Genomic DNA, 20,656 nt, shown 5'->3' with positions numbered 1-20,656 from the left:
CTCCGTCCTGAAGACTTGAATTCCAGCCTTTGCCCCCTATCTAGTCATTAAAAAAAAAAAAACATTTAAGATGAAATGTGATTATTGTTGCTAATAAATGGCCTTAGTTGTAGATACTTTTGAAACTGATGCTTTAACACAGTTTAATTTCCACCAAATATTTCATGACCACCATGGTGACATTTTTTAATTGCAAATAAAAGTGATTTTAGTTACTGGTTCATATGAAAGTTACGTTGCTCTTACTCCCAACATTCATCCTAGGCATGTTTAGAACGAAAGAGAGCCATCAGGGGCCTAAAGCCTTTCCACTATTAGATACAACATAGAGGTCTTTAAATCATCCTCAGAAGCAGGTGCGCAATGTATTAATCTTCCAATGAAAAAGTTGGTCGTTGAGTATAGCAGAAAGAACAAGCACTGGGATACATCTTAAACAGAAATGGCTATAAACTTCTCTTAAATTTGACAAGTCCATAGAAATGTTGAGCTATGATCGCCAAGTTCAACCAAAAGCTCTAGCTTTTGTTTGGAGAAGGCCCTATCTGCATTTCTCAACATAAGTATGCGAAATATGTCTTCCCCTTTAGATGTAAACATTATGACCAAGACGAGCAGACTATGGATGATGAAAAGTCAGGTTTGGTTTTTACATTCAGACATTAAACTTACTAACCGGGCTTAGGTTTTTTGAATGATGAAATGTTGCCTTCAAGATCTAGGGCATATAAGCCTAAGCTGAGCAGTGTTCCACCTTTATCTTGGAGCGACTTAACAAATTAAGAAATAGATTCAAAAAAAGAAAAAAGGAAAAAGAAAAAGGCTACAGATAAAAGAAACAAATAACTGAATATTTATCTTTTCATTCTTTCGATAAGGGAAATGTGATGATGATCAACACAGTTCTAACATTTCTCACATCTTCCTCGTCATCATTGAGCACTATATTTTCTTGCAATCCTAAAATTTTCACTATCCAAAGGGTTGTCTTCTACTCAGAGTCAGATTCCATGTTGCCCATCGCCTTTAACCCTCTTGGTCTCTGCAATAGATACAAATAACTTAAGCACTCGCTTCTCAAAAAAAAAAAGAAAAAAAAAGAAAAGGGAACTTCGTGCACTAGATTTAACATTTTCACTAAATAAACCTGTATAGAGACCAGAGATATAGACCACGATACATTAAACAGAGCTACCCCAGCCCACATTTGTGGTTTTTGCTTCAAAAGTTTATATTTGTTGCAATAAAGATAAGAAATATACTCTACCATTAGAAGTTTATATTAATTTTGGCTGCATAAGGCAGGCAGTCCGCACTATAAAGACAAAGGGAAGAAAAAAAATTTTAAGTTAGAAAGAGCGAAGTGTACCTTCTTGGATATCTTCTTCTCCCTGACCTCGTATCGTTCCAGGGTCAGATCGCACAACCATGCTCCTGGGCTCACCAGCTGTGGAATAAATTACAGCAAAGAAAACAAAGTCAGAAGCAGATCAATTTCTTATACCCAATCGTTAAAAAAACAAAGGGGGCAAATGACTTCTTCCCCACACTTTGGACTACCAGTTTGAATGGAAATTTTTCACACAAGGCACCCTCATAATTAAATTAATAATTTTTTTTGTAATTTTTTAATCAGAAATTGTATTAATAGCATTCTAAGAAACATCCTAAATATGATTGCTTGAATATAATTTCTCTATTCACCCTGTATATTGCTTTTATATAAAATTTGGCTGGCAAAGTAAAATGCTTCCTAAGAAGTAAAAACTAAATTGAACTAAGAGTTGGGCATGGGAAAAATACCACACATCCTCTCGGAGATGTTTTGCCTGCCTCACCTCACCCTGAGTGTGTGTGTATATATATATATACACATAATTGAATCTTTTTTATACACATCCTGTTTATAATTTAATTTTTAATATATATTCTATTACCATCCCAAAACATTTTTCTCTCTATCTCAACACTCTTAAATGCAACTCATCCTCTTTTCTCACAACTCTATCTTATTAGTATTGAAACCACCTCATGTCGGATGACAAAATACCTCCACCCCATCCTAACTCCACCCACCCGAAGAGAGGACGGGAACAAATCACATGATCCAATCTCACCCTACCTTCTTGCCATGCTTAAGTGCATGTACATAGTGGCCATCATGTGCCTTTTGCGCTTTGTCCACTGGCCAGTATGGTCCAAAGCTGGAAAACAGTACGCAACTTCCACAATAATCAAAAAGCTGTTAGAATGCCGAAAATACCCTTAACCAAAGGAGATTTTAGTATTTTACTGTCAAAAGGGGCTCAAATAACTGTTCACTCAATGACCTTTATGTCGACAGACATTTTATTTTGGGCCACAAGTGGGCCAGTCCTTGACCCAATAACCATAGTTTCTACCCCCCCCCCCCGCCCCAAAAAAAAACTGAATAGTGCTGTCCCCCCCACCCCTCCACTGAATAGTGCTGAGCCGTGCACCTTGTATAGCATGAACCGTCAATTTCAATAGGCTCCACCATCTTCTCCTATCCGGATTTCAAACCGGTTATTAAATTACAATAACTGACACGTGTAGGTGCCTCTCACAATTATAGGGTGCCTTTTGTATTCCTAAACACTCTATTATCGTTACAAGATTTATAATTTTAGACACCATCCATTACATATTTCACAATCATTTTTGTCTAGGAAAATGATATTATTGACTATTTCACGATATGACATCGCACCAAAATAGTAACATACTATTTGGAGTTTAGTCGGCCTAGTATAAACTTTGTGGTGGCCCTAGTGGGGAATTTTGGCAATGGGCCCACTAAGCCTCATGTTAGATCCGACAAGGTAAAGCAATAGCCGTTCGTCTCAAGCAATCACAATTCATTCAGAATCCATGATTTGCTTAGTCTGCCTCTCCACATAACTTACACACAAAATAACAAATCTTTATTCAGATCAAAGGCTATGTTTACTCCGATTGGCCCATAGATTGAGGTGGAATGAACCAAAATGTCCATGACAAGACAAGAGTGCCAATAAGTAGCACTATAAAATAAGCTTAACCCATGTTTTTTTATTTTATTTTTTTTTTAAGAACTTAACCCGTGTTTTAAAACCTTTAATTAACCCATCCATTTCCTGACGAGGAAATAATATTTTTACCATTTCTTTTAATAAGATTCGTATCATCCTATCCCAAAATAATAATAATAATAATAATAATAATTTCTTTTCATGGTAAAGATTAAAGAATTATTTTTCTTACTAAATCAAAAATACAAGTAATGCCATTTGACATAAACAACTTTAAATTAGTAAATACAGTATAAAACAATTTCTTTTCTCGTGAAATTAATCATCTCAATCAAATTATCCGTTTTAATCTCACGTGTGTGCTGATACATATCTTTATCAATTCTAATCTTTCTTAAATTGATTCTCAAAAAAAATTCTTTCTTAAATTTTGTTTTTTAAAAAGAAAAAGAAAAAGAAAAAGAAAAAGTAGATGTGAATACTATTAAAATATTCCTCATATAGTAAAGCTCAAATTAGCATGATTCCGAAGCACCCGGTTCGGTCCTACTCATTCACTCAAAGCGGTAACAAACATTGGGTCACTGTTCGGTACACATCCACGCCTTGACTGACGCGTGTTCACCTTTTCCCCCAGCTTTCTCATCAGAGAACAACAAAAGCGAAGCAGATCCAAACTTTAAAAAAAAAAAAAAACCTACAATACTAGTAGTTTAGTACTAACAAATAAAACAATTCTATCTGTACGGTCCAGCTACCCCTAGAAATTTTCACGGACACGGATTTAAAATTACAAATACTCTATTCACCCAAAGGAAAAAAAAAAAAAATCAAGAGTGCCAATAAGTAGCACTATAAAATAAGCTTAACCCATGTTTTTTTTTTTTTTTTTTTCAAAAAACTTAACCCGTGTTTTAAAACCTTTTTTTAACCCATCCATTTCCTGACGAGGAAATAATATTTTTACCATTTCTTTTAATAAGATTCGTATCATCCTATCCCAAAATAATAATAATAATAATAATTTCTTTTCATGGTAAAGATTAAAGAATTATTTTTCTTACTAAATCAAAAATACAAGTAATGCCATTTGACATAAACAACTTTAAATTTGTAAATACAGTATAAAACAATTTCTTTTCTCGTGAAATTAATCATCTCAATCAAATTATCCGTTTTAATCTCACGTGTGTGCTGATACATATCTTTATCAATTCTAATCTTTCTTAAATTGATTCTCAAAAAAATTCTTTCTTAAATTTTTTTTTTAAAAAGAAAAAGAAAAAGAAAAAGAAAAAGTAGATGTGAATACTATTAAAATATTCCTCATATAGTAAAGCTCAAATTAGCATGATTCCGAAGCACCCGGTTCGGTTCTACTCATTCACTCAAAGCGGTAACAAACATTAGGTCACTGTTAGGTACACATCCACGCCTTGACTGACGCGTGTTCACCTTTTCCCCAGCTTTCTCATCAGAGAACAACAAAAGCGAAGCAGATCCAAAATTTAAAAAAAAAAAAAAAAAAACCTACAATACTAGTAGTTTAGTACTAACAAATAAAACAATTCTATCTGTACGGTCCAGCTACCCCTAGAAATTTTCACGGACACGGATTTAAAATTACAAATACTCTATTCACCCAAAGGAAAAAAAAAAAAAAGAAGTGACATTCACAAGATTTCTAAGCATCAACAAATTTAAATTTTAAATGGCAGGTCTTGCTTGTGATTATTAGTGAATAAAAACGTATCTTCAATACTAAGTTTATATTAGAACCAATAACAACTTATTTATAATTTATTATAAAACTACTTACCATCTATGATTTGTTACAAAAATAGTACTTAAAAAAAAAATACATTTGGTACATGTATTTAAATAATAGTTTTTAATTTTTTTTTAAATGTGTGTCTAAAAATATATATAATGTTATTTAAAAATTAAAAGCATGTATTTAAATTTACATTCCAAACATTTTCTAGTTCCACCCATAGAAACTAAAACTGTCACGGATATCCTATTTTTACTCCACTATTACTTAACTTGCGTAGACTTGGACCGTTTCGTTTTCTGATATTTTTTACCAAAAAAATTTGTTTTACTGTTTTTCTAAATTGAAAATACCAGGACATGGAAAATGCCGGATGAGCTAAAAAAAAATTATTAAACTCGGTAAAATAGGTCTATCCTTGATGAATAAAACATCAAAACTAACTCCTCAAAAACCGTGTCCTATTCCCAAAACCAACATAATAAAAAAGGTGGCTTGCAACTTTCAGCCTCATGTTTGGTAGAGTTTTTTTTTCCTTCCTATCTATCACCTTATTTTTTAAAGCTAGTCAAAGCATAATTTTTATTTTAAAAAAAACCCTTATATTTTAAGTTTACAATAATCAAATTATTATTTATTATTATTATTTTTTTGATGAGAACAATAATCAAATTATTTGTTAAACACTTTTTCTCAGCTTAATTTTATTTTTTTTCCTAAGTGGCTAATTGGACTGTTTCAATAAACCACTACCCCTGACAAATTGAACTTTCAAATTTTTTTTTTTTTTGAAATACATAAAATAAAATTCAAATTGAACTTTCAAATTTTTTTTTTTTGAAATACATAAAATAAAATTTTAGAAGAGAAAAAGAAAAAGACTTACATTGAGGGTGCGCTGGATGAACTTGGCACGCTTTTTGGGTCTCTGGGGGAGCTTAGAGCCTTTAATAGCCATGAAATCCTCTTCTTTCTCTTTGTTGGTCAAAGCAATGACGAACTTTGGAGGCCACACAACACTTCCTGCACCTGCTACACCAGCGTCACCGCTACCCCCAGAGGACGAGCCACCACCTTTCTTGCTATCGTGCGCTGTCTCGGACGAAGCAGCCGCTGACTTATTATGATTATTGATATTATTCTCATTCTGGTGATGGTGATGGGGGTGGTGGTGGCTATTGTGATTGGTGTGTGTCACTTTCTTATCGTGCGCACCCCCTCTGTCCGGTGAGGCAACAATTCCCCTCACAACTCCTCCGTTGCTTTGGCCTCCCCTCATAGCACTTGAAGTAATCTCAGCAGAGTTCCTAATACAACCCAAAAATAATAAAAATATATGAATACCATATGGTAGAAATATATCATACAATAAATTTACCAAAAAAAAATTAAAATTTTTTTTGGTAAAAAAATAAAACTTTTTTTTGGAGTTGTTATAAGGAAATTACAAAATTAACCTTTGTGGGTGATCTAGATCGGTGGGTGGGTGAGTGGGTGTGTGAGAAGGGAGGGCTAGAATCTCGTCGTGTTTTGCGTACAAAATGGGGTGGGTCTTTTTTGTTGCGTTTTTGCTTTTAAGAATGAGAGAGAGAGAGAGAGAGAGAGAGAGAGAGAGAGATGTTAATTTCGTTTTCTTTAATGAAAAGTTAAGATATTTGAGAGGGGAGTGTGTGCGTGTGAGATTTAAACAGCTGGTTTGATGGGAAGGTTTTGAGGCGTTGGATTAAGAGAATGGCCTTTGGGTGTGTGTTAGTAACTAATAATAATATTGCTACGTGTTGAAAAGTGGAGTGGCATGTGGGGGTGGGGTGGACCAGATTCCTAATCCGACATGTCATCGGACGGCTATGAATTGGGGTATGCCTTGTAGAAAAGTGTAATCTGCTCCACGTTGATGCGACATATTGTTAGCAACACGTAGGATATATTAATAGAGTATCAACCGTTACATAAAATAATATTATTGTTTGGTAAGTAATTTATATATATATTTATATATATAAATATCCAACATATAAAACAGAACAAATGTGCTAAATATGAGTGATGACAGATTGTGAAGCAACATACTAGTATCAATAATGCTAAAATGAAGTTAAAATAATCATTATATAACCCCTCCAAAAAAAATAATCATTATATAAAACAAACACCAAACTATTGCTCACAAAAACAGCCAAGCACAAGACCCTTAAACTCATCATCATCCTTTGAGTATATAATAAGAAAAAAACACANCTCCACGTTGATGCGACATATTGTTAGTAATAGAGAAAATTACGTTAACGTGACAGTGAATGTGATAAATTGTTAGTAATTGATCTAAATAGGAATTAGTAAAAATTTCTAAACTTGTGAAAATTATTATCAGATGTAGATAAAAATCAGTAAAAATTTTGACCCATAAAAAGAAAATGAATTTTTTTTTTTTTTTGAGGAGGCACTAGTGTTGGAGTGTTTGGGCAGGAAGGTATCGTATGGATCAGATGCAGTGGGGGAATGATCAGGTGTGGTGAAGAAGACTGATAGGGTTGTTACACATGTCACGGGCTAGATGGAAATTTCAATGGCTTTTCGCTTTTACATATATATTTTTTTTTTTCACGCTTTTACATATTCATAGATAATGTTTTCGCAAGTTGAACATTACTTTACTCCTTGTACCTCCCCCATTCTGTGTTGACTAGTTGATCCTTACAAGTTGTTTGGGAGGAGAATCATTAATGGAATATATGAATGAGAATTATATATTCTTTCCGTGTAGATAATATATGGTTGAGGATCCAAGTCATATGCATATTGGGTTAGGAAGGAGGTGGTAAATAATACAAGCTCAATTGTCATTTAAAAACAAGAAAGAAAATGATAGACACCTCAAATCATCATAAGCTCAAGCAAAACCAGTTGAACACGTGAAGAAAAAAAAATCAATTTTGTGAAGGATTAAGAGACTAACAATGACTAGGACATGTGAACGAAGTTTTCATCAATACCCAAAAGAGAAAAGAAAAAAGAAAACAAATATAGGTGAAATTGTCGGGTGACAATTAAAGCTCAACCTTATCCAGATTTGAAAAGCTGGGGCTGATAGAAGCTGAAGGAAAGATAAATTAATAAATCTTTGTTTAATTTTGGACCACTCAAATCATGACCATATTCAGTATTACCATTTCTTCTATAGCACATACTGCCATTTCAGGTCAGCAACAATCTTCTCAAAAAAAATATCATACTCTAATAAAAATATCTCTAAATTTTCAGCAAAAACATACAACAGTACAACTTAACTTCTCTTCCAAGTTCTTCATGCATCAGATTGTCACTTTTTTCAGTTTATCTAGACCTCAAGCAAAATTTACCACACATGAAAAACCTAACTTAAACTGTTAAACATACCCAATTCCTAAAGGAAGAGGCCCCCTCATGCACTTACAATGAGCAAGTCTTTGAACGATACATCTTCACCCTCCTGACCATCCAAGTGGACAAAATAAGCAGTACGGTTATTCAGCCCAAATGTAACATTGAAGGTGAAATTTCAATGTAGCATTTAAGTCTATATAACTCATCATTTTGACTACACTGACACATTTGAAGCTAATATTTCACATATAAAATCTATATAAGGTCACTCACCACAAACCAATTAGGCACAAGAAATTATTAGGTCCATATGTGAGTCCCACGAATGAGCTAAAGACAAAAGTATATTCTACTTGAAAAAAATAAAAAATAAAGCTTTAAAAAAAAGTTGTAGATGAACAAAATAAAGTAAAAGTTAAACAAAATATGTTTTTTAAAGCTTCAACCAATAGTGTGCATTTTTAATAATAATTTTTTATTATTAGACATGATAATAATCAAATTTTTTGTGTAGACAGAAATTTTATTCTAAATTTTTTATTTAACTATTTAAACTATACCCATTAGAACTATCTGAAACCCACAAAACCAAAAGACTAGCGACAAACAAACAACCGTTAGAACTATCTGAAACCCACTAAACCAAAAGACTAGCGACAAGCAAACAATAGCAATTTAACCCAACTTACAATGTGTACGAAAAGTTAGAAAACAAATTAATGGAATTAAAAAAAAAGAATGGAAGATAAAAGTTAGTATTGAATCCTTTCCATTCATTTATTTGATGGTTAAGTATTTGACAATAGTATTGAATCCTTTGGTGATATGAGGGCCGAAAAGAAAATTTCAAACTTCTTTTATGAGAGGAATCTACTTTGTGGCTTTATGCACCCGCATATCTGAGGGTCCACATCCAACCACTCATTTCCTTTAAAATGTGCATTTTACAAAGTCCCAAATAGAGGAAAAGTGGGAGCCCACCATTCCACTTCATTCATGTCCGCCCATTTTTGCCAATCCAAACAGGCCCATCAAAGGGTGAAAAAAATATCTTTCTATATGAATTTTCAGAAATTGCAGCATAGTCACAAAGCACTGGTCAGATAACATGACTTTCATTTCATAGTAATATCACGTGACCTAATGGTATGAGTGTCACGTGCCATCAGAATACATCTTAAATCTTTTCATAGTTTTTTTTTTTCCTCCAACATAAATGCACATTACAATAAAGTTTTCTAAAAGAAGACGCATTATGAGTTGATAAGAATTGAGTACTGTACGGCTTTTACCTTTGTACCTTTAAATTCATAGGGACTTATTTGCTAATGCAGCAAAACTTTATCCACTTATTGACTAATGCAGTTCCTTATGTATAGCTTCCAAAACTACATCGTTAAATTAACTTAGAAAAGCTCAAATATAATACCTAAAAAAAGAACTATACCTTAATTTTTCCGTTCAGGAGCTTTCTAACGATGAAGGCAGTGTTTTTAGACAAAAAGACAACAACAAAAACAAAAAACAGCCACAAATTTAGAATAGACAACAACGGTATAAATCCTAGAAAGATTTGATTATAAATTGCAAATTAAAAGTGAAAATCACGCACTAACCAAAAAAAGGTTTAGAAAAACATTTAAAAACACAGGGTAAAAAAAAAAAAGTTAAGAACTCGTGGCATACTATTTATTACTAGTATCATTAAAAAAGCAATCATATGACCAAGCAATCCACGACTATAAAAAGCGCGAAGCTGGCCCACGCGCCACTTATCTAGAAGTCAGAGACAGCCCAATCAACCACTTCGCCAACCACCTCAACCCACACAAAAACCCAACCACACAACCAAATTTCCACAACTCAGCGTAGCGTGTCCCACACGCGCCGCTACATAACATAAAAATAAGAGAGAAAGAGAGAGATTTTAAATCGAAGTGCGTGTACCTGAGAATTCGCTGAGGTGGCGGTGGAGGAGAAGAAGAGGGTCTGTGACGCAGATTCAAATACCCATTATTACTGGGGTGACTATTCGACGAGTCTTTATCGGCTCGGACGACCCGGCGGTCCACGCGAACTGTGGTCCTGTGAACCGGTCCAGTCGAGTCGTGGTCCTTGTCCTTGACCTGGATTTTCATACACCTAAGCCGCTTTCGATTCCCCCACTGGAACCCGAAATCAGACGACGTCGTTGCCTGTTGCCTACTGCTATCAATACTTGGTCTCAAAAACGACGACGTCGCTTCACCTCCTCCTCTAATGTTGTTGTTGTTGTTGTTGGTGGTGTTGTTCCTCGTCACAGAGTCTTTATCCATTTTTATACACAGCTGTCCCATCCATAGTTAAATTAGTAACTAAGGTTAACTTTCTATACAACCCAAAGGTTAACTTGTACTAGTTTAGTAGTAATTAAAAGTGCAAAGATTAATAAGAAGCACCAAAAAGGCATAGCACAACAAAGCAAAGTTTGGATTTTGGATATTTGGCAATTGGGGCTACCCACAAAAAATGGAAAAAAAAAAAAAGGAGAGAGAGAGAGGGAGATTGTAGATCGTCGGACGGTCCAGATTTACGAAACAAAAATCATGGTGGAGATTTTGCGTTTTGAGTATGATGGAACATCATTTGAAGATTATGAGGATCTCAAAGATATGAAATTTTTTTTCAGAAAAAAAAAATTTTCGTTTTCTTTTGCTCAGATTTCTCGGAAAACAAACAGAGGGTTGTTGTGTCAGAACTCAGAATTTGCATTTCACAATTCAAAAAGCCGTGAAGTGAAATTTTAAACGGAGAGCTTTTCATTTTCTTGGAAGAAAATTGAAGGGAAGACAGACCAAAATCAACAACAACAACAACAACAAAAAGTTGGAATTTTCATCGGAGAAACTGACTCAAATGCGCACCGATTACCGGAGAAAGTCATGGAATTGAACGCATTACCTGAAAATCTCACCGAATCACTATCTGAGAAACCCAGTTTCCGATACCCTGCACAAAACAAAGAACCAGCTAAAAAAATTAGTGTTTGGTTACAGAGGTTCAATTTTCAAATCCGATTTGCCAGTGAAAGCCGCTAAGGAATTCAATTCCTAAGCTCAATTCAAAATCCAATACTTGAGATTTTTCTTGATCTTCGAATTTAGATACTAATTTCTCTCACCTGTATTACTCAGATTTCAACAAAATGTTGACATTTCAGAGCGTAAATCTTCTACTTCCATGTAAGAATCTAATCTCTCCAATCGATAACTGCTCTTGATTTTTTTTTTCATATGACAAAACAAAAGTTTCAGATTCCTTAAAAAACAGCTCAAATCTCTCCGAAATGTAACCTGCGAAACACAAATCGAACACAAACAAATGTTGTTATTATCTCGGATGAGAAAATCGGACAAAAGCAAAAAAGAAATCAAACTCTGTTTCGAATTGGAAACCTCTTTAACTCTAAAATTCTTGTTTTCAATGAAAATTAACACAATCTTCTTCGAAATCAGCTAAGGAAACCACGTTCTGAACTCTGTGAAACACAAATTTACACCAAAAATGAGTTATTATTTCGAAGATTATTTAGAAAGCAAAAGTTATAAAATCGAACTCTCTGCTCAATTACAAACCTCTCTCTCTCTCTCTCTCTCTCTCTCTCTATCTCTCCCTCTCTCTCTCTCTCTTCCTCTCTCTCCCTCTTCACGAGGTTCAGAATCCAGATCCTCAGCTTTTATAGTGTAGCTGTCGTAAATTTTCGTGTTTGGTTTCTAAGAAAGTAATTGAAAGAAAAAAGAGAGAGAAAATCACAGAGAGAACGAAAAAAAGCTACACAGACAGAGCTTCTTGTTGTTCTTGTTCTGATAAAATCGAAAGGCTCTCTCTCGTTCTGTCTTTCAAAACTCAATTTTTATACCCGTTTCTCTCACTCTCCGTCACGTTTCAAATGTCCAATCCTGACCGTCCATCAACAATCACAGGGCCCTCGTTGCTTCTCTCATATAATCCGTCAATTCCGTCCGTCTCTCGTTTGAATCCCGTTACGGCGTTATTTGAATTAACGGAACCTTTTAACGCCGTCTGGTTCGCATGTATTAACAAATTCATTTTATTTATTTATTTTACTAGTTCTTTCTTGCGAACGGGTGTGATGAATGACTGGGATGAGGTGCGTGAGTGAAGATCTTCACTATGGTGTACTAACTATGGTTAACTATTCTTTGTTTCTAACCCATGTCCATGTCACAAAAGTATTGAGAGACTATTTTATAGATCCGTATTTAAAGTAAAACTAAAAAATTTAGATCTAAAGTTATATGGATGGGTTTGTGAATGGCTCGGGTTGGAGGAACGTTGAGGTTTAAATTTTTAACCAAATCTCCTTTGACGAGTTGAAAAAATTCTAAGCCATCACCAATTGACCAATCTTTACAATTGCCGGGTTAGTAGAAAACATAAGTGGTTTTTGCTCAATGGGTTGGGCGGAGTTGTGTATGGATCGAGTTGGAGAAAGGTTGAGGTTTAAATTTTTAACCAAATCTCCTTTGACAAGTTGAAAAAATTCTAAACCATCACTAATTGATCAATCTCTACAATATCCTGGTTAGTAGAAAATATGAGTGGTTTATGACTTTATGCTCAATAGGTTGGGTGGAGTTGTGAGAGTTAATAAGATATGCTTGCTTACATTGGAACTTCTTTAATTAGGTTATGAAATAGGAATTTTTAGTGGATCTTTTTAATGGGTATTCTTTCAAATAGTTATTTGTTTTCTATCAAATAAAAATATAAGAAAAAAACAAATACCCACAAAAAAAATTGACACCTTAAGCTTTTTAATATGGTAAAATATTTTTCATGTATGTTAAGCTTGACGGGTTTTAAAAATTCAACTCGCATATCAAGCTAACCCACCATTTTAATAAGCAAAAAACCTACCTTCCACTAACCTGCACAAGTTGGGTGTGTTAGCGGGTCAAGCATATTTTTTGCACAACCTTACTTATGGTGTATATAGATAAGGACCGGGGAGAAAATTGTACTGCAATTTCCTACTATTTTTTATCTTTCTAGAATAATTGTACAAACCATTTCACAATTAAAAAAGTTATTAGTTCATTTCCCTTTTTACTATACAATTTTTATCATATACATATAACAATGCATTTCGAAGTGCTTGTGAAGGGCAAGGATTAATGGAGGTTAGAACAGTCATTCCAAGACATGGGGTTAAGTGATATCACAATGGTGCTTCATATTTGTGATTCAAATCTCAATTCCCCCTCTCCCACTATATGTTAGGATTAGTGTCCTAAAATCCTATTGTATGCCATGTATGACATTATGTTCTATGTAATAAACTTATTTTATTATTATCTAAAATAATGGCAACATAAATGTTTGGATATTATCATATAGTCCTTGAGATGTATAGTATGTGATTTAGTCACAGAAGATATAAATCACAAGTTATTTGTAAACTCAAAATCTTAGTTCGTAGTTGGTGATGAAATTGGGCATTTCATTTACGAAGACTATAATGTATCAATTAAGATGATTTTGTCTTGATCATGGAAGTGGAGACTTCTAGTTGATATTTTAATATGTTTTAAGTGTATAAAACATATTGAACTGGACCATTGTGAGATTTATTATTCTATCAACAACTGTCAAACGAATAATAAATCTCACGATTTCTCATTTACATTAACTTTCAATCCTGAGGGAATAGTGAAACCAATCGTGAAATGTATGTTGATTTAATATATTAGGAGTGAGATCTAGACAAACGGTCAAAATCTCAGTATGTTGGACAACCACACGTAATGTTGAAGGAACACATATTCTCAAAATGAAATCATAATCTCTTTATAGAGATATAAAATATCTCATTGAGATAAGGTTAATGAGTTTAGTTATTCAGAGTGTTAGACCTAACTATTTTAGTAAAGAGTTACTAAAGTTTATATTTTATGAAATATAATTTCATAAAATATATATGAATAACTTAAACGATTAAACTGGGTACTCAATGAACAAGATGTAGTAATCTTTAAAGTAACAGTTACATAATATGACTTTGTATTACTACGAATATTTTTATGAATGGGTTAAATGTTTAATAAAGTCTTGGGATATAATTTATTAATAAGATCTAGTGTGCAATTATATTTATATAATGATATCAAATATAATTAATAATAATTTTGAGCTTGTCAAGAGTTGACTTATAAGTCCAAAGGCCATTAGAGCTAGAGATTTATTTATCCCTTTTGGTCCCACTCCAAACCACACACTAAAGCCTATTTGAACTAGCCCAAAAGGCTAACCCAATTATGTAATTAGTTATTATTTAATAGAAGTTATTAAATAAATGTAACTGCCAAGTGCAAAAATATATGTGCGATTAAAAAGGAGGAACAATAAGAGTCCTTCAATAATAGAGACACTTTGGTTATTCTCTTAAAAAGATCACATATAGAACTAATTGAGAGACCACACATCTTGGGCACATTGTGAATTGGAGTGAAGATTAAAAGACATCTCAAGTCCAATCTTCATTTGTTTTGAATTTCACTGCATTAATTTACGCTCTCTCATTCTTTATTTTCAAAACTTAGATGTTACATGCTATCTCACATGAATAAAGTAGATCCATTCATATTTTGTTGCGTGTTTTTGTATGAGATACAAAATTGTATTTTCCATGTGTTTTTCCAACATTATCTACGTATAAAAAAAAATTTACAAAATATCATAATTACCTAATGTAGGGTTCAATTTCTTTACGTAAACCCAAAGACAATTAATTTGTAGAGTATGGGTTGAAGAACTAGAGTTGACAAGAGATTCACAACAAAGGATTATTACTCTTTTTACTATTCATTGATCAGTTTCTATACATTCCATGGTTTGTAACAAACCCTCTCCCTCTATTATATAGTCACTCTCACCCTTATCTCTACCGTCCACGTGCTCCCCATCCATGGATTTGCTCAAGTACCTGTCACATCAGGCAGCTTCTTTTCATCTCTGTGTGAGTGGCGGTAGGTTATGGAGCACTGTTCAGAGGTCTTCTCCACATAAATGCGGCCAGAAAAGCTGTTGCAGTGCATTGAATACGGTGGCAGCAGCCTTTCCCTCAGATATTTCCTCATCCTTATCGTTCCTGGATATGTTTTGAGCTTATCTTGATCAGGTGGATAAATAAAATTTAAACTCAGCTAATATATATATATATATATATATATAATAAAGTAGATGTGTGGTTTTAGTTTTATAAGTTTTGCATTTAATTTTTTTCCCATTATAATCAACTAGCATGTAACTCATGCAAATGCATAAGTGCGTTTAAAATTAAACACAAATTTTATTATAAAAATATAAATAATTAGTCAATTTTTTTTTTTGAAAAGCACATAACAAATGAATACATATGGATACATTTAAAAGTAAACACAATTTTTATCATAAAAATATAAATAGTTAGTCAAATTATTTTTTTTAAATAGTAAACGTAATTAGTCACATTTAAAATTCTTACCTAAATTTAATACTACTTTTGATAAATTTCTTTCTCTAATTTTTAACAAGATAGAACGTGTGATGATCTATGTTGTGTGGTGATTTTTATTGAATATATGTGATTTTTTTTTTTTTTTTTTGTGTGAAAAATCACACTTTACCACTTTAAACTATACATCATGTTACCCTTTGTACCATAAATTTTTCGAATGCACGTTTTGCACCCTAAATTATGACCTCTGTTACACTTTACACCCTGCTGTTAAGTTTGCTGTTAAGGAGTATAGTTTATGATGCAAAGTGTAATAAGGAATATAGTTTGGGGTGGTAAAGTATAATTTATCTTTTGTTTTTATAGTATTGAGAAGAAGGGCAATTAGGTCTTTTCACGTGGTGTCATATTTTTCCATCTAAGTTAACAGCAAACTTAACATTGGGGTGCAAAGTGTAACAAGGGCCATAGTTGAGGGGGAAAAAAATGCATTTGAAAAGTTTAGGTTGCAAAGTGTAACATGAGATATAATTTAAAGTAGTAAAGTGTAATTAAAAAAAAAAAAAAAAACTTATAGTTATTAATATTAAATTCTTAGTATTTTGTACTCATTAACTCACTTGACACAAAGCGGTGGTGCAAGCAATTCCTACATTTGCAATGAGTTGTTTCAAATTACCGGTGGGTCTTTGTCATGAAATTGAGGCTTTAATCCACAAATTCTTTTGGGGGCAAAAGGGTGAGCAGCGAAAAATTCATTGGAAAAAATGGGAGGTTCTTTGTCAGCTTAAATCAAAAGGTGGGTTGGGTTTCAAGGACTTGGAAAAATTCAATGATACAATGTTGGCAAAACAAGTATGGAGACTATTGAAGGACCAATCCTCTCTTTTTTATCAGGCCTTTAAAGCGAAATACTTTCCTATGGGGTCCCTTTTTGAAGCCTCAGCAGCCAATGGTTCTTATGCTTAGCATATTATTCTTAAGTCAAGGAAGGTGATTTTGATGGGTATGAGGTGGAGAATAGGAGATGGAAAGAGTATAGATATATATAGGGACAATTGGTTGCTAGGGAAGGAGTTTACCAGGGTTGTTTCTCCATATGTACCAGCATTAGAAGGTGCTCAGGTTGCTGCACTTATAAACCCATACACCTGTACTTGGAACATTAATCTGTTACACTAGCATTTTTTGAGCTTTGAGGCAAACCGAATCAAAGCAATACCATTGTGCTGGACAGACCAGAGAGACCACTTCATTTGGCCAGACAGCCATAATGGGGAGTATATGGTGAAGGCAAGGTACCAGAAGTTGTGTCAGGAAGCCAATTCTAGCGTTGCATCAAGCTTGGACTCTTCGCACCAATCAGCTTTCTAGAAATGTATTTGGAAGCTCCATGTTCCAAAACAAATCAAATTATTTCTCTGGAAAGTTTGCTTCAGTGCTCTATCCACTAAGGTTAACCTAAAGAAAAGGAAAATTATTGACGAAGCGAAATGCAGTGCCTGCCTCTTAGACCAGGAAACAACGCTTCAAGCTATTTGGAGTTGCGAGACACTTTACAACATTTGGGCCCCTTGTTTCAGCTGGGTTCGAACAAAGTACCCTTACATTTAGGACATGTAAGAACTAATTAACTTGGTGGGACAGTGAGTAAAGAGTTTGGAGCTATTTGGGGTGGTGGCTTGGTTCATTTGGAACCAAAGAAACAAGTTGAGATTGAATAAGAGAGGCTTGCCGAGTGAAAAATATTCTTGAAGTAGCTAGAGTGTACCTTTCGGACTTTCAAGAAAATTTCCAGAAGACAAAAGTGCAACAACCTAAGGGAAGTACGAAATGGCGACCTCTAAGGGATGGAATGTACAAAACAAATTATGATGGTGCAGTCTTTGCCGAGTTGGAGGAAGTAGGGATAGGGGTTATAATTAGAGATGTTAAAGGGCTCGTGATTGCTGCCTTAGCTAAGAAAATTCCTTATCCAGGCTCTGTGGAGGTACTGGAAGCACTAGTTGCAAGAAGAGCAGCAAGATTTGCAGTGGAATTGGGCTTAAGTGGTTATGAATTTGAAGATGATTCTGAGGTGGTTTGGAGGGCTTTAAGGTCAGTGGATGGGGCTAATTCATCCATTGGGGAGATTATCAAAGACACGATGTATATTGTAGGTTCGCTTTGAACTTTTTCTTTCTCTCATACTAGGCAGCAGAGTAATTGTGCAGCTCATGCTTTAACTAAGAGAGCAATTGTTTCTTTTCCTTTATTAGTCTGGATGGAACATATTCCAATAGGCATTAGTCATGTTGTTATTTCTGATTTTCCAACAACGTAATAATAATACTCAGTATTGACTCTCCAAAAAAAAAAAAGTAGATAATTATGATGTTGTTCCCATGTACATTTAGATACATGGTGCAAAACTGGTCTCTAATTTCAAATTCTAATTGAACTTTCTCTACATTTTGCCTATTAATATATATTAGCTTGTAATCCCATGCATATGCATGGACACACTTAAAGATATACAATAAAATACATAATATAATTCATATATATATAATTTAAATACTATTAGTAGTCATTTTTATATTTTTTTAACTCTTTAAAATTTTTTGTAAGGATATTATTAGATATAAATGTAAATTTTCCATATATATTTTTTTTAATTTTTTTTTTTACGATTCATTTATTTTAGACTTTTTGGTATTTATATTTAATAATTCACTTGGATAAATATTTATGATATGGTCCCACATTTAATTCTAAAATTAAGAAATAAAAATCTTTAAAAATAAATAATTTAGGACATATGACGCAAAATTCTCTCAGTTTCACCTGTTATTATATATATAAATTTAGATACATTGTGTAAAATTGGACTCCAATTTTAAATTCTAATTAAATTTTTTCTAAATTTTCCCTATTAATATATATATATATATATATATATTGAACCATTATAGACAAGCATCCCTTAATAGTCTCCCGCTACTCAAATGCTCAATAATCAAACCCATCACTCAAATGCTTATATTATTTTGAACAATGTGTCCACAACGTGTTGAAAAAATGTCTTGAGTTGTGACTTTGCTTCTAGAAAAGTGGTTAAAGAATTACATTGAAAACATAGGAAATTGCACGGAAGCTATCAAGTCTATTCCCTTGACTTGACTGCAAGCTCAATAGATCGAGATTCATTAAAACTCGATTTTATCCTTATCTCCAATCAATTGATTAAGCCTCAGGTAAAATAAATTTAAAGTTTGCAACCTATGATGACCAAAAGCCTTGGGATTCATGCTCTAGGGTGCTAAAACATATTTAAACACATATTAAGTCATCATAAATATAAGGAGAGCAAACTATGAAAACAAGATCTTGTAAATTTATCCTCATCTCCAACCAATTGATCAAGCCTAAGGTAAACTAAATTTAAAGTTTGCAACCTATGATGAACAAAAGCCTAGGGATTCATGCACTAAGGTGCTAAAACGTATTTAAACACTTATTAAAGAAGATCTTGTTGCGACTATGAAAAGAAGATCTTGTTGCGACTGTTGTGCACCAAGAGCTTATACCAAACATTATATCCAACATTGTATTGAAGATCAAGAGGTGTTTCAAGTGAAGTTGATGCACATATAACCTACTTCGATCAAGTTGTTGTAGTGTTAGACATAGATTGAATATTTGTGGGTTAAGGAGATTCACAAGATAGAAAATTCCAATTGTAGCGTTGAAATTGACCTATAAACCACTCAATAGGATTTTTCCCATTAGAGTTTTTGTTTAATTATAAAACCGAATGTGTTAAATTTATTTTCGTTACATCTAATAATTGTGATATGGTTGTGACCATTACATGGCATATCTAATATATAATTGGCTTAATTAATCAACACAATTAGTTGATTAAAATCAACCAAGGTTAAAATATTCTAACTAAATATTAAGGAATCTCACTTTAACATGTTAGCCACTTTTACCATTGTATCTTTCATTATAATTGTATATTTGTATTCACTTATTACACATGCATTCAATGATTTTTCAACTATCTTTATTGCGTAAATAGCACCCCATAACTCAAATGAGTCAAATCAATAACAGTAAACAAAAATTGAATAAATAACAAGTATACACAAAGAACTACACTAGTGAGTATGCGTTTAATATGTTGATAAAGCTAGATCCAACACTATCCATTCTCACTTTTGAGAAGTATCATATGAACCACAGCTCATCTTGTGTTTTTAATGAGCTTGAACCATTGGCTACTTGGGTCACATGTTTTTATCATCACTCACACATTTGCACCAATTTGTCACAACATTGTTTGTGTCAAAATCTACATCCAAGCAAACAGTATTGCCATCACCAACCGTGGATGAGAGATGCAGCATGGAGTTTGAGATGGCTTCCCACTTTGAGTCAGAGTTGATGCATATATTACTAATAGCCTGTTTGGATGTTTAAAAAAGGAGGGGGAGTAGAGTAGAGGGAGGGAGAGTAATCTAATTACCTTGTTTGGAAGTTTTTTAAGGAAGGAGGGGGACGGGTTTGGAGGGGTTTCAACTTCCTCTAGCCCCCCATTTTTAATTCCCCCAAATTGGAGAGATTTGGAGGGAGAGTAGAGTACATAAACTATTGACCAAGTAAATTACCTAATTTGCCCTTATTATATTAACAAAATTACACAAGAGGAAAGGCTAATTACTCCCTTCCCCCTTACTAATTTTAAAAACATCTAAACAAGGTGGAGGGGAATCATTTTCCTCTACTCTCCTCCCCACTACTCCCCTCCCCTCTACTCCCATCTACTCTCCTCCTTCTCTAAACTTCCAAACAAGCCATAAGTTTTCCTAGCATTCCTGGTCCATTTGCGTGTATGCAAACATCTGTTCCATTAAGGGATATAGTTTTCTCGAGTGTTCCATGAGGCTTCAGGGTGGGTGCATGGTCCTAATGTTAATGGTTCAAACGCCGATCTTCTTAGGA

General features: G+C 33.6%; 2 protein-coding genes across 3 annotated transcripts; one reads left to right on the top strand and one right to left on the bottom strand.

Moving 5' to 3' along the window:
• Positions 1–830: 830 nt before the first annotated feature.
• On the bottom strand, positions 831–12,050 carry LOC111999106 (uncharacterized). Of its 2 annotated transcripts, none has more exons than XM_024031224.2 (8): positions 11,784–12,050; positions 11,613–11,686; positions 11,330–11,501; positions 11,110–11,157; positions 10,117–10,496; positions 5,693–6,113; positions 1,370–1,447; positions 831–1,042 (listed from the first exon to the last, which is right to left on the bottom strand). In XM_024031224.2, the coding sequence occupies exons 5-8, from the start codon at positions 10,482–10,484 to the stop codon at positions 992–994; spliced, it is 918 nt and encodes a 305-aa protein (XP_023886992.1). In that variant the 5' UTR covers positions 10,485–10,496; positions 11,110–11,157; positions 11,330–11,501; positions 11,613–11,686; positions 11,784–12,050; the 3' UTR covers positions 831–991. The 2 variants fall into 2 exon arrangements, with proteins under 2 accessions (XP_023886992.1, XP_065629247.1); XM_065773175.1 differs by having other exon boundaries at positions 11,604–11,684.
• Positions 12,051–17,522: 5,472 nt separating this feature from the next.
• LOC136067405 (uncharacterized) lies at positions 17,523–17,837 on the top strand. Its single transcript, XM_065773195.1, has one exon. It carries the CDS (start codon positions 17,523–17,525, stop codon positions 17,835–17,837), a length of 315 nt encoding a protein of 104 aa, XP_065629267.1.
• The last annotated feature ends 2,819 nt before the right edge of the window (positions 17,838–20,656 follow it).

The sequence above is a fragment of the Quercus suber genome, unplaced genomic scaffold, assembly GCF_002906115.3.
Source record: "Quercus suber isolate HL8 unplaced genomic scaffold, Cork oak 2.0 scaffold_70, whole genome shotgun sequence".
Taxonomy (NCBI): Eukaryota; Viridiplantae; Streptophyta; class Magnoliopsida; order Fagales; family Fagaceae; genus Quercus; species Quercus suber.
The sequence above is the reverse complement of the archived record's forward strand: the minus strand, read 5'-3'. Positions and strand labels throughout refer to the sequence as shown.